We start from the raw sequence: 14,193 nt of genomic DNA, 5'->3' as shown, positions 1-14,193 counted from the left end.
ATCTTTTACAAGAGAGATATTTTAATTTTAATTCTCTTTAAAATATATCTTCCACATAATAATAAAAATTAAAATTAAATTTCTTTTTAATTTTATTTGGCCGACCCTACTAGCTTGGGTTCAAGCTAGGGCCGACCACCTAGGCCGGCCCTAGCTTGGTTCCCAAGCTAGCTTGGCCGGCCCCTATTGGGTGGGTATAGAAGGTGGGTATAGGTGGGTATAGAACTCTATAAATAAGAGGCTACAATAGGGACCGAGAGGAGGAATTGGTTTTGGTCTCCCGATAAAATTAAGCATCCCGTGTTCGCCCCGAACACACAACTTAATTTTATCAATGATAATTCATTCCACTAGAGAACTATCATTGAACTACCGCACCAATCCCAAATTACATTTTTGGGCTCCTTCTTATTATGAGTGTGTTAGTCTCCCTGTGTTTAAGATATCGAATGTCCACTAATTAAGTGAGTTACTGACAACTCATTTAATTAATATCTAAGTCCAAGAGTAGTACCACTCAACCTTATTGTCATGTCGGACTAAGTCCACCTGCAGGGTTTAACATGACATTCTTTATGAGCTCCTCTTGAGGACATTATCAACCTAGTATCTCTAGGACACAGTTTCCTTCTATAATCAACAACACACACTATAAGTAATACCATTTCCCAACTTATCGGGTTTATTGATTCAACGAACTAAATCTCACCCATTGATAAATTAAAGAAATAAATATCAAATATATGTGCTTGTTATTATATTAGGATTAAGAGCACACACTTCCATAATAACTGAGGTCTTTGTTCCTTTATAAAGTCAGTATAAAAGAAACGATCTCAAATGGTCCTACTCAATACACTCTGAGTGTACTAGTGTAATTATATAGTCAAGATAAACTAATATCTAATTACACTACGACCTTCTAATGGTTTGTTCCTTTTCCATTTTGGTCGTGAGCTACTATTTATAATTTATAAGGTACTGATAACATCATCTTCTGTATGTGACACCACATACTATGTTATCTACAATATAAATTAAATGAACAACTACAAACAAATGTAGACAATTAGACCAAATGTGATTCTTTATTCATAATAAATGTTTACAAAGCTTAGGCTTTCAGTATACATTCCAACAAAAGAGAAACAGAAGGTTTTAATTATACTTAATATAAAAAGAGAAGTGAAAGTTTCTTACTAAAGGACCATTCCAAACCCACTGGATTCATTAAAGATTTGGGAGGTACATAACTTCTTAGGACTTTTCTAATTTGTCTCTGGTGTTTTCTAATGTACCAGTTTAGCCTTCTATACTCTCTAAATTTTGATTTTTTAAAATTATTCAGTTTCAAACATGCATGTTCATTTTTCAAACTTTCGATTTGTATTTTTAATTCATCATTTTCTAATTTTAAATTATCAAATAAATCTAAGGGGCGTGCATTAGCTAATTGTCTTTTCAAGTATATATATATATATATATATATATATATATATATATATATATATATATATATATATATATATATACTTGGAAAGAATCTTAATAAATTTAAATGACTTTTCAGGAGATAAGACACGTACCTGACTTACCTCTTATTCTAATGCTCCCCCTTCATCGTAGTTTTCCTCTGATGATCCTCCCCCTTCATCGATGTTCATCTCTGAGCTGCTTTCGTCTTCTTTTTGATGGTATGTCATTAGGGCTAGTTTGGCGTAGGCTTCGACTTCGGATTTAGATGATGTGTGGTCCCATGTCGCCTTTAGATTATGTTTGGGTCGGGCTGACTTCTTGTTCTTTTGCTTGTCTTTGTTCTTCAATTTTGGGCAGTTATCTTTGACATGTTCTTCATTGTAGTTGTAACACCGGATCTTTCTTTTGCTCCGAGTTTATTTCTTTGCCTGTAACTTATTAAATTTATTAGTTTTAATAAATTATTGAATTTTCTTGCCATTAGGGCTGCTTCATCTTCATCGATTGATGTTTCAGATTCAGGATCTTCCTTCTTGGCTTTTAAGGCAAGATTGATGTTCGACTTTTCAATTTCTTTAAAATCTGCACATCGAGTTTCGTGACGTTCAAAAGTAGAAAACAAATTCTATAGTGTACTTACCTCGAAGTCCTTAGAGATGTAATATGCATCTACTAAGGATAACCATTCTAGAGTTCTCGGAAAGGCGTTGAGCGCGTACCGGATTGAATCTCGGTTCGTTACCGATTCTCCGAGATTGTTGAGCTGAGTGATGAGTTCTTTGATCCGTGCTTGGAGTTGCACTACCTTTTCTCCATTGTTCATTTGTAGGTTTGTCAGTTGGGTCGTCTCGCCTTGCTAACTTTGCTTCCGAAATACTTTTATGGAGTTCCAGGAATTTTTCCCAGAGCTGTTTGGCAGAGTTGTAGCTACCGATTCGATTAACCTCCTAGGGCAGAAGGACGCTCAGCAGATGGAACACTACTTTACCATTCTCCACGAAGTTGGCTTGTTCTTTCTTTATCCACAAACAATCTTCCTTTCCAGCTCCATGTTGGTCCTAGAGGGCTACAAAATCATATTTCATAATTAAAAGAATCTCAAAATCCATTTTAAAAAAATACCTCCATCCGGAGTTTCCATTGTGCGAAGTTTCCCTCGAATTTTGGTAGAGGAATGCTTACACCGACCATCGTTTCCTTACTTTAGTTGACGATTAGTCCTTCTAAGGTGTCTTGCCTCTGATACCAATTATTAGGATCCTTGGCAGTCGACTAGAGGGGGTGAATAGCGCTACAAAGAAAAACAACCTTCCTTGATCTTTATAGTTTAATAATTAACACTTGCATAAAAATAATTAAGTAACTAAAATTAAAAAGAAGAGGCACAAGGAAATTACTTGGCTACAATCGGAGAGGTTGTTAATACAAGGAAATTGAAAGCGCACTAAACACTCCTTCAAGCGGAGAAGCCTCTTATAGCAGTTGAAGTACTTAAAATACAAAGCTAGACAAAAGAAATCGTTTACAAGTATTCTCTAGTGTTGTATCTAAGTTTCTGGGACCAAGGCTGCATTTATAGCTCTAGTCGGGGCGTCTCAAAGGGTTCCAGGCGTCTGGGACGGGATAAACTTTTATCCCCGTCATAATGGAACGCACCACGTTGTGTTCCGGATAACTTTTGGTTTTGTGCGTCCGGATCAGAAAGTCAACTTTCAATTGACTTTTTGGTCCGGGTCTTTCGCTCCAGTTCCGCTTGCATTGGTTCGGATCTTTCGCTCCGGATCCGCTCGCATGGGTGATCTCGATCATCCAGAATAGAGCTCACCCAAACCCAACTTTCGGCCTTCGAGCATTCTTTCGCTTCGGCTTCTCGTCCCTCGGAAATGTCGCACGCCTCCTTCTCGTTTGCCCGCGTACTCTTCTGCAGCACCTCGTCCCTCGGACGCACCAAGCCCATCTGGTCTTTCCTGTGTCGTCCTTATTGCTAGCTGCGCCTTTTGCTTGACTTCCTATGCTCCTAAGTTCTTGCACACTTAAACACAGGGTTAAAAACCAACAGGACCTAACCTAACTTGGTTGATCACATCAAAACTACCTTAGGGTACTAACAAGTATTTTCGACTTCGACTTCCTCTTCAACAGCTAGTCCCCAACTCTATCTGCCTCCTTTGCAGAGTGACCATTGTATTTTGGTTGTTTGGAATTCCTTTAACTCTTCGAGTGTTTCATTATTTATTCTACCCTCAATAAATAATCGACAACCTCTTTAGTTTCCGTGCCTAACCAAAGACCAACCTCTTTGACAAAATCCCCTCTCAAAGCACAGAGTGGAGGGAAAAATACTTCTTTACTAAATTCCCCATACTCGAATCTTGGCTGACCGAGTGGCAATCAACCCTTCCCCCTGCACCCAAGCCAGGCGACCTCAACACTAATCGAACCTTCATCACAACTATCACAAAACTCGCTAGCTTGAAGTTTGACATTTTCATATTACTCCAGGAGAGTTTACTGTATATCTTTGGATTGAGAACCACCTCAGTGGGTTTGGAATGGTCCTTTAGTAAGAAACTTTCACTTCTCTTTGTATATTAAGTATAATTAAAACCTTCTGTTTCTCTTTATAGTGGAGACCGTATCTAAAGCTGTCTGCTCGACATCCATTAAGCTGGATAAAGTTACATTGAATTGTTCGGGGATGGTAATTTTGGAGGTGAGGGAAGATGAGCGGGCAACCTCACAACCCGACCGTCTCCAAGTGCCGGGTATAACTCATGAGTCTTCTGACTTAGATGTGCCGCTAAGATTTGGGCATAAAGGATGCCGACTGGACGCGCCAACTTAGAAAATATCCTAAAGAAAATGTCCTAATAGACCCTTTTTCTTGTAACGTAATGTCTCATTTACAATGGATTCTCTTTCCATCCACCACTTTTTCTATTCACATTTTCCAATAGCAAAGCCAAGAAATAAGGCGGGTGTTGGTGCAAGTCAACACTAATTGCTTACAATCTCAACCATTATAAATCTAAATCACGAACATGATTTTAAAGATCCAAGTGATTTTGAATGAAAATGAGGGGCTTTATAAAAGATAGGAATACGATGCTTTGGACAGGCCAAGCTTTCGCAGGGCAACCCACCTCTAGAAGATTGTGATCTCTTTGCCCTTAGCTATAGAAGTTGATAAAGTTTCATCCCACACCCAAATAATTAGTGAGAACTTTTAGGATTTTACTGGAGACTGATTTTTTTAACAATCAGACCATAAATTTGTCGATCCATACACAATTGTTTTTTTTTATCCTCTCAAGCGCATATACAAATATCTTTATAATTTTAGCAGTTTACAGTTAACTCGTGTACATAATCTTCTCTAATTACTTGTAAGTTTTCTAGAATTTGATCAAAGATCCTAATATCGAAAAACATATAGGACAAGCGTTAAGAAAGAAAATGGAATGCCATGAATTACCCTTCCTAGTTGCGGAATCGACCACTGATCTGAATTGTTCAATATTACACGAGATGCGAAGAACTAACTCGCTGCACGTACCCAAACTCTTGCTCGGCCATTTTCAGCAACGTTGCCAAAAATGGAACCTTTAAAAGCATAGTGAGCACTAAAAACCTCTCCTTTTCCGATTATCATTGGCACATAGCCTTTTGGCACTCCATCCTCCTCCACATTATTTGCATTCCTCGCTCTCTTCTTTCCTGATTGAATTAGGCTCATTGATTCCCACATTTATGTAGCAGAATTGAGTGGAGTTGACTGTTGAATTTCGGCCACCCAGAAGCAGAAGAAAGAACATGTCTAAAGCCAAAGGCACTCTTTTGGAGCTAAGATTCTTTAGGAATTATTGATTAAAGAAATAATAATGGTCCTCATCGCTAGTTGTGTTGTCAAAGCCACACAAATTAGAATTTCAGTTGATATGATCATGAATTCAGTATAACAGAGTCGAACCTTGCGTTAACAGAAGTTTCAGCCATGGTGATCAAGTTCACCTTCCCTCATCAATGCTACAGTCGCCAGTCGATTGAACAGACAAAATTCTGGTTTTCACACTGTCAGTGCTCCATAATGGAAAGCTAGGTCGCTCTGTTACATGTCTTCGGTATGAAGCATCAGAATTCTCCGCACATTGCCACAGGAGCAAATAGGAAGGCCTCTCGGTCACATCCATGATTTCTTGATCCCCTACAAGCATAGCCACGACCCTAGACATCGGTGGTCGATGCGCTGGTGATGCTTGGGTACAAAGTAGAGCTACTCCAATGACCCGGTTGATCTCTTCCTCGTCAAATGATGCTAAGCTTCGATCCACCGCCTCTAATTTTCGATTGTCCTCAAGTAGATTCCAGGCCTAAGACAGGAATTTGGTCTCAGCTGAGATTTTCTTAAAAAAGGCTACACCCTTAATTCATTTCCAGCGACAAGTTAATAAAGTTAATCAGATCTAAAATATTGAGATTTAGTTTTACATACCCATTCGAGAAGGTAAACTGTCTCGTGATCAAGTCGATTAGAGTTGGGTCTTCCGCTAACAACCTCCAATGCTAGCACTCCGAAAGCAAAGACATCAGCTTTTTCTGTAAGATGCCCTCTCAGAGCATACTCCGGTGCCAGATAGCCACTTAACATAATCAATATCAGTAATTAGCAAATACTAGTTTATAGTGTGAAATCGATACCAGATGAAGTAGCACTTACAATGTACCAGCAACCTTTGTGCTAATGTGAGAAATCTTGTCGTCGTAGAGCTTAGCTAGACCGAAATCTGAGATTTTGGGGTTAAGATCAACATCGAGTAGAATATTACTAGCTTTGACATCTCTATGCACAATTCGAACAATTGATTCCTCGTGGAGATAAGCTAAACCTTTTGCTACACCCAATAATATATTGAAACGGTTTGGCCAATCAAGATGCAAATCTCTCTTCCCTGCACTTAGAAACAGCAAAATCATTTACTCCACAGTTAGGACTCAAACTCATACATGCAAGTGCCCTTCCATGATTTATTAAGCCTCAATAACAACATACCAAAAATTATTTGATCAAGGCTACGGTTTTCTAGGTACTCATACACCAAAATCTGATTTTCTTCATCGACACAACAACCGTGTAATTTTACAAGGTTTCGATGCTGCACAGCAGATATAGTTGCAATCTCTGTTAAGAACTGACCCTTTCCTTGATGAGACGTGGTTGAGAGTTTCTTAACAGCTACTTTTCTTCCATTGCTCAGTATTCCCTGCATGTTAGCCGAATTTACTTCAATTGGTCCAATTTATTATTTTATAGATAAAGAATTGGTAACTTAGCTTAGGAAATACCGTGAATAACAAATTTCATTTCACTAATAAATTACTAACCAATATGAATTTCTTCTTTCATTTAGGATAAACTTAAATGCAGAATGCTCTTAAAAAATTTATTGCCCATCCAAATTATGCGATCGTGTCAATACAGATGATGCATAGAAAGTAAACTTGTTTATCATTGTGACAATGATAAATACAAAAAAAAAAAAAGGCCGAACCTTAAACACTAGGCCAAATCCTCCCTCCCCCAATATGTTAGAGGAACTGAAGTCTTCAGTTGCAGCCCTTAGCTCAGCATAACTGAAGACGAAAGGTTTCACATCTAGTCCTGTTAACACTGAAAGCGCAAAACAATTGGATCGATCAGTTAAGTAATGTAATTCATGGCAGCAGAGTTGCAAGGGACTATTTGTTACCTGCTTCCTCATTTAATCTTCTTTTTCTCTGTCTGATGAAAATAACTCCACATAGAGCCAACAATCCTAGAACAAGAACTCCAACTGAAATACCCGCAATCAAACCGGCACGGTTTTTCTTTGAACTTGGCAGTCTGTTTGATACGGTAGGAGTGAAGGCTGCATAGTAACACTAACATGTCAGTAGATGTTGAAGAAAAGAAAACTAGCCAAATTGTGCAAGTTACTACCAGGAGATACACTTATAGATGAAATCAACGGGCCATAGGATCCTTGTGTTGGTAAACAGCAGGTACCCTTGCCGGACCAAAAGAAATGAATTTCGAGGAAATTATCCGTCACTAGAACTGTGTACTCCTTTGATACAGCTACAATGGACCTGCCACCAGCCTGCTTTCTTATATCAAAATCTCTCTCTTTTAGATCATCCTATATCAGAATAGACAAACAGGGAAGTAATAACTTAGTTCTTTCACAATGCTTGAATGTTTTCGTCATCATGTATTGAGGAAGTGTTATTATTGGAGTAAGAATTGTGGCTCTCATACCTGAATATAAATATTGAAGAGCCTTGTACCCAAGCTTTGCCAAGTAGCCAAGTAAGGGAAGTCAGGGAACACGTCAGGGTACGCAATCTCCGCAAATTGAAGCTTAATGGTATAGTTTCCATTCTCAAGACCAAGACCGTAATATCTTAGTGAAGATGGAGACAACCTTGCAGTTTGAAACAATTCTGTGTCTCGAGTACCAAGAAATTCAGATTGGCTGGTCCTCACATAAGAAGGAGCAGCTGCGTCCATAAAGTGCCCAACACTGCTAACTGCCCATCTGGTTGAATCAGTCACATAGTATGATGCAGTTGTGAGATTTGCGTTATCAATCTCATAGACAGTGTTATCAGAAGATCTTATTACTCTACTGCCACCACACTCGATCGCAAAGGATGAATCTGAAGTGAAAGATTATGGTTTGGTTAGATACACAAATATTTTGTTCGTTCTTTCAGAATACTCACAGATTGGAGAACCACGATGGCATGGAATACTGCGCTGAAGACAGTTCAACCCTGAAGGCAAGTTGCTGCACAACAAGCAGTGGCAGAATGCTCAACGCTAAGAGAAAAAGAATCGTTCGGAGAGAAAATTAGAAATATGGAAAAGAGTGCTTTTATCTATGTCAGGGAAATATGGAACAACCTATTGTTGGAATCATCAATCACAAAATTGTTTGCCACCAAATTCCTGGACAAAAAAATAGCATCAAGCTTTAGGCAAAAAGGAAAGAAAATGCTGCTTTCAAGCCTGTCAATTATCAATCAGAATGGAAATTGTTAAAGCAATAATATTTAAACCTATAGGCATACAGGTACTATTTTATAACGTTTGCTAAAATGAGTGTTGCTATATTTACTAAAAATAACAAATCAATTTTTCAACATACAATTGCAAGTTTCCTTGGCTAACCCAAGATGGAAAGCTTCCTGATAACTGATTGTATGATAAATCTCTGCAAATAAACAAAGTGGCATGCTGAATTAGGATCATAATGGAACTCCGATCAATAGAGGCACATAGAGGCACAATACATGTTCATTAGTGCAGTGCTCTTTTGCCGAGGTAAGGAACCCGTGAGGCTGTTGTTACCAAGAAATCTGATAAAAGAAGTATTTAAGAAGTAACTTGAAACAATTAACCAAATTTGCATCTTGATCATAAATTTTGAAGTGATAATAAAAGTTTTTCTCACAAGAAAGCAAGTGATCTCAGATTGAAGAGCGACTGAGGAACTTGGCCAGTTATATTGTTAAAGCTCAGATCTCTGTATGAGAAAATATTGAAGAAATATAAAAAATTGTACATAAATAGATATGCCAAAATGATGAAATGGACTAATTCCACTAATATTAAGTTCATTATAATAATACTAACATGGATCAAGAATCTTACAAAAAAGTCAATCCATTGTATGGCTGAAAGTTCAATGGAATTATATCAGAAATCTTGTTGTTCCTTAGTACCCTATTTAAGAGAGAAGTGTAAGATATCACAAGGCAGGAAAGTGAAGGTTAATTGTAAAGCTCAAAGTTGTCCAGCATCTTACAAGGTGCTTAGAGATGTCATATTACTAATGAAGTCTAATGAAGAGCTCCCATTCAAGATATCACCTATTCTCCTGCACCACCAGCAAATATAGTAGTTTGTTAATAAGAAAGAAAACATATACTTTGTAAATTTTCACAGGCTTGATCCCTTATTGGTGTAGCTAACAGTTCAGAGGAAAATCTTATAGTTATACAAGAACCACAAGATGAACACTCACAAATCGATCATTTGAATTAGGTTGGCAAAGCTTGAAGGAATTGGACCTTGAAAGGAGTTGCCTTGGAACCTCCTGCAATATGAGTGGAAGATTAACACGTTGTTGGCTTCAAATACTTACAATTGATATGGTTTATATTTTTTAAGAATCCAATGAAGGATTATGTTTGAAGTATATATCCTGAGATAACAACAAATGTTGGTGAAAGCAAATATTTAAGTGGACGAATAACATTCTAGAATTATTTACTAAATCTAACAAGATTGTCAGGTTTGTCCATGTTCCAATGTAATCAGGTATTCTTCCAATGAAATTATTGTCTGAAGCCCACCTGAAACAATAATCATATTGCAAATTGCATTACTATTAGCTGTAGTAGTTATAAATATCTGCATATATTGAAATCGATCATTCCCAAGAACTTACACTGTGTGTAGGTTTCTGAGATTGGATAGATTTTGTGGTAGCTCGCCACTAAGTCCAGAACTATCCATGTACCTACATATCAACATTCGGAAAGAAGAGCAAATAAAATTGTAGTTGTCAATTGGCTATGGTAGCGAAAAAGAAATAATTTCATATTGAATTTCATAAGATTAAGGTCTAGTTGAAGGTTTAATCAAAACTTAACCATTGTTCTAAGTTTCTGAGATTTCCAAACTCAGGAGGGACTGAACCGTTGAAGTAATTATTTGAAATACTCCTGCAAGAGACATTTCTTGAGTTTAAGAAATTCTAAAACTAGGTCATTCAAGATATTTCAAATTCTTCATCATGTTTAGAGCATGTTGTTAAGAAGAGTGAAGGAACCAACATATCAGGGAAGATATGAAAAAAAATGCTTACAATGTGACGAGTCTTCGAAGGTTCCCAAGTTGCGGCGGTATTGGCCCCGATAAGGCATTAATGCCTAGATTTCTGTTAGTTATTGGAACATATTACATATAAAGATGATGAAATAATGCTTGAGGTGCAAAAGAACCTTACAAGGATTGCAGGTTAGTCAAATTTCCTAGGACAGCTGGTAGAGATCCAGTCAAGTAATTTTGCGCTAAATTTCTGCAAAAGTAGATCTCATCTCGTCACTATCAATTTTTGCAACACTTAGTTTTCTTCTCATTATTGTATAAGTAGTCCTGTCTGATAATTTAAGGATGATAGATTTCTATTCATAAGATATTGTTATTTTAAAGTAGTTGGCTAAGAAGACTATTATCTATCTTGGAAAAATAATATACCATTTATAGACAAATGCATATATCGAAGTAGTATCAGAAACATGTCTTACCCAAAGCTGAATTAATTTTTTTAATGCAAGCCCTATTCCTTCCCCTCCCACATTAGTTGAATTTGAATTCAAAACAATCAAATTATTTTTTGAAAGTCTGGAAGGTCCAAAATCCAAATATTGAATTGTACAATCTCATATAAACAAGTAGTTCTTACAAATCAAAGAGGTAGGGTAGGTTTTGTAGCTCTTCGGGGACAAGTCCATACACATTTAAGGCATAAACCATCCTGCAAACACACAAAGGACGAACACAAAAATAACTTGTTGTAAGAGTGATGATGCAAATTAGCTTGAAATTAATGGATGGATTCAGGAGTTACAAGAACTCTAAATACATCTCAAGAAAGATTTTAGTATCATACAGATGAGTGATATGGCAAGTGTTATTGTTGTTGTAAGTACAGTCACATTTGATTCCAGGGTTGAGATTATTAATTGGAGTTTGATCGATGGCAACACCAGTGCATGGGTTATCGCTGAAATTCCACTGAGATGATGCGCTCAAACCCAATCTCTCTAGGATAGTGTTCAGTGCTAAAACTGCATCCATTTGCAAAAAGTAAGTTCAATTGTTTTCACAAAAAAATAAAAAAAGTAAAAAAAACAAAACTATATGATTCACACCAATCGTACACTGAGAAATCCCACTTGGAAAGATAAATGACTCTGGTTCAACCTAATTAGTGTACAAAATAAGGTTTATGTCGAATAGCAATTTGATTATCGAGCAATCAAATGAGTAGTATTGGAAGGTCAAAAGTCAGTCTGCATCAAGGTAGTAAGGCTACCGTCTTGGTACCAAATTGAAGAAATCATATCAGAAACTACAGCAGGAGATTAAACGGAAAGCAATCCAACAGAAGAAATGCATCTGCAATTTTCTTTTCTGAAGAGAAACATTCTGCATAAAAAAGTTATATTCAGATCCTGCTACTGAATCCCTTGTTGGCTAGAAGGAGATGATGAACATACTTTAAAATGCTTTAGAAACTCCTAGAATCTTGTGCCTACAAGGGCTAAATTTTTCATTCCCTTTCTTGACAAAGGGAAAAAAAAAAGAAAGAGGTTTTGTGGATATCCACACGAACCTTCGTTTGGGTCTGTTGTAGCGTTGACTTGAGCTGCAACCCTCCCTTGCAAGAGGAGCAGAGGAAGGATGAAGAAGAACAGCAGTTGAACTCTCGGCAAAGAGTCATGGGATTCGCACACCACCATTTCCCGGAGCTAGAGGAAAACTGCAAGGGCAAATTATCTCAATTAGTTCTCTCGCAGGAGTGTCTATAAGAAGATTGTTACCTTTTTATAGTAAACAAATATGAAGTACTAAATCTATCCGTAAATAAGAAGATTCGTTTACCCCCGTCCCCATTGGAAGATTTGCAGTAATCCAAAGTTGTAATTATCAATTCACGTCTTCTTTCAACAACTCGCGCGCATGAAAGTCAGAGCACACTATTTTCTTCTTTTCCTTTTGCTTTTTCGTCCAAGCACACTTTTGTTTGATTGTAATTATCAATTCATGTATTGGGTGAGTGTTCAATTTATTCAGTTAATTTAATATTAATTTTATATAAATTTTTATTATTATTATTTTAAATAAATTTAATTAATTTGATATTAACTGAAATAATTAATTGAGTTAATTCAGTTTTAATAAAATTTTGATTTAATTCGATTAGCCAACACTAAATTGATTTTCGATTATTTTGATTAATTTATAGACCAAATTAACCAAATACTCATCCCTACACGTCTTCTTTCAACAACTCGTGCGCATGAAAATCAAAGCACACTATTTTCTTCTTTCCCTTTTGCTTTTTCGTCAATAGCTATACTGTTTGATTGGAATATCTATCTGAAATTGATCATCAACATCAGGTATAATATAAACACAAGTATTGAAATGATATTCAAATATAATAAATGAATAGTTAAACCTCCAAATACCCATTACATTTAAGAGATTTCTCTTCTCCTGTGCTTCCTTATTTATGTTTTTCTTGGTTCTCGATAAGATCATCCCTCCCTCCCTTTCATCCTCTAGATGAATAAAGAAAAATACCTTTTTTTTAGATAAATTATCGTAAACTCCCCGTATGCAAACTCAATTTCCTCCTTAGTTATTATATTAGAAAAAAATTATTCTCATTTCCTCGTACAAACTTTTCTTTACTTCAACTCCTTAATACATACTAACTTATTGAATTATCCTCATTTTTTTGGGAAAAAAATCTAAAATGAAATATAACTTCTCCTAAATTCAATACATTTAAATTAGAATTTAGTATATTTTTTTATCAAATTAAGCACAATTCTTTTTCAGATCGATTGATATACTCAATTCTAGTTAAATCGTGTTGAATTTAGGAGGAATTATATCATTATTTTTTGTCCATAATCCCTCGTTATTTTTTATAGATAAAAAATTTAAAATGAAATATAATTCCTCCTAAATTTAATATTATTTAACTAAAATCAAGTATATCAATCAATTAGTTAGGCGAAAAAAGAATTGTACTCAATTTGATAGAAAATACTATATTTTTATTTAATATGTTGTACTTAAGAGTATTTATTTATCATTTTAGTTTTTTTATACATAAAAAAATAAGAATAATTAGGTAATGGGCATTAGGGAGTTAAAGTAAAAAAAAAAAAAAATTGACATGCAAGGAGTGTGGAATTTTTGTTTTGACAGAGACTAGGGGAGAGGAGGAAGTTGAGTTTTCTCCTAGAAATTTTAGGATAATTTACCCTAATTTTTTTTTGTCTATTAATTTTTAGACATGGAGTTAGTTAGTTGGTGAGACAACTTGACTTCGAGTCCAGCCGCCAAAATGAGGAAATTTCTCTACTGCAAAATTTTTTTCCTCTCTCTTTTAGAAAACTCTTTAATTCTGATTTTTTTTTTTTGCCTTTTTTTTGAGGGGGCAAGTTTGAATTTACTTCCTCCAAATTTCTCTCATCATTTTATAATTTTTTTAAAAAAAAAATCTCCAAATCTATTAGTACAATATTCAGTGATTACATCAATTAACTCAACTAAAACAGTTAAACACAGTGAAATTAGTTTAATTAATATTTATTACAGCGGTATTTTAGACAAATACCGGCACTTTTAACACCTAGCTAGTTCTCATAATTGATTATTCTTTCACATGACAAACAACGTGAATTCAAAAAAACACAAATATATTTCTTTGTTTTATTTACAGTAATTCAAGGCAAAAAAAAAAAAAAGAGTTTAAAATACTTGTTATTCCTTTCCTTGTCTAGTTGTCTAACTGTCAACTTCTCATTCATTGAATCTTGTCGTTCATATTAAAAAGCCTAATTATAAAGTCTTTGCTTGTCTAGTTG

At 35.8% G+C, this 14,193-nt stretch overlaps 1 protein-coding gene across 1 annotated transcript; it reads right to left on the bottom strand.

The window, feature by feature from the left end:
- Nucleotides 1-5,395: 5,395 nt before the first annotated feature.
- LOC121997066 (probable LRR receptor-like serine/threonine-protein kinase At1g56140) lies at nucleotides 5,396-12,124 on the bottom strand. The gene is made up of 24 exons (XM_042551285.1): nucleotides 11,922-12,124; nucleotides 11,196-11,373; nucleotides 10,989-11,060; nucleotides 10,530-10,601; nucleotides 10,389-10,460; nucleotides 10,174-10,245; nucleotides 9,969-10,040; nucleotides 9,802-9,873; nucleotides 9,543-9,614; nucleotides 9,324-9,395; nucleotides 9,170-9,241; nucleotides 8,970-9,041; nucleotides 8,809-8,874; nucleotides 8,664-8,729; nucleotides 8,420-8,464; nucleotides 8,239-8,303; nucleotides 7,772-8,172; nucleotides 7,454-7,652; nucleotides 7,224-7,382; nucleotides 7,026-7,144; nucleotides 6,527-6,737; nucleotides 6,194-6,425; nucleotides 5,969-6,116; nucleotides 5,396-5,846 (listed from the first exon to the last, which is right to left on the bottom strand). Exons 1-24 carry the CDS (start codon nucleotides 12,046-12,048, stop codon nucleotides 5,484-5,486), a joined length of 3,099 nt encoding a protein of 1,032 aa, XP_042407219.1. The 5' UTR covers nucleotides 12,049-12,124; the 3' UTR covers nucleotides 5,396-5,483.
- Nucleotides 12,125-14,193: the final 2,069 nt, after the last annotated feature.

This window comes from Zingiber officinale, chromosome 6A (genome assembly GCF_018446385.1).
Source record: "Zingiber officinale cultivar Zhangliang chromosome 6A, Zo_v1.1, whole genome shotgun sequence".
NCBI classification, from domain to species: Eukaryota; Viridiplantae; Streptophyta; class Magnoliopsida; order Zingiberales; family Zingiberaceae; genus Zingiber; species Zingiber officinale.
Note: the sequence above shows the minus strand (reverse complement) of the source record. Positions and strands in the feature narration are given on the sequence as shown.

What these genes read in the sequence shown, in the direction of transcription:
- LOC121997066 (XM_042551285.1), bottom strand. Translation starts at nt 12,048, where the DNA reads ATGGTGGTGTGCGAATCCCATGACTCTTTGCCGAGAGTTCAACTGCTG. An exon ending in CTACCCTACCTCTTTGATTT is followed by an intron (nt 10,602 to 10,988) that starts GTAAGAACTACT and finishes CTACTTTTGCAG; the next exon opens with AAATTTAGCGCAAAATTACT. An exon ending in CAGTTTACCTTCTCGAATGG is followed by an intron (nt 5,847 to 5,968) that starts GTATGTAAAACT and finishes TTCCTGTCTTAG; the next exon opens with GCCTGGAATCTACTTGAGGA.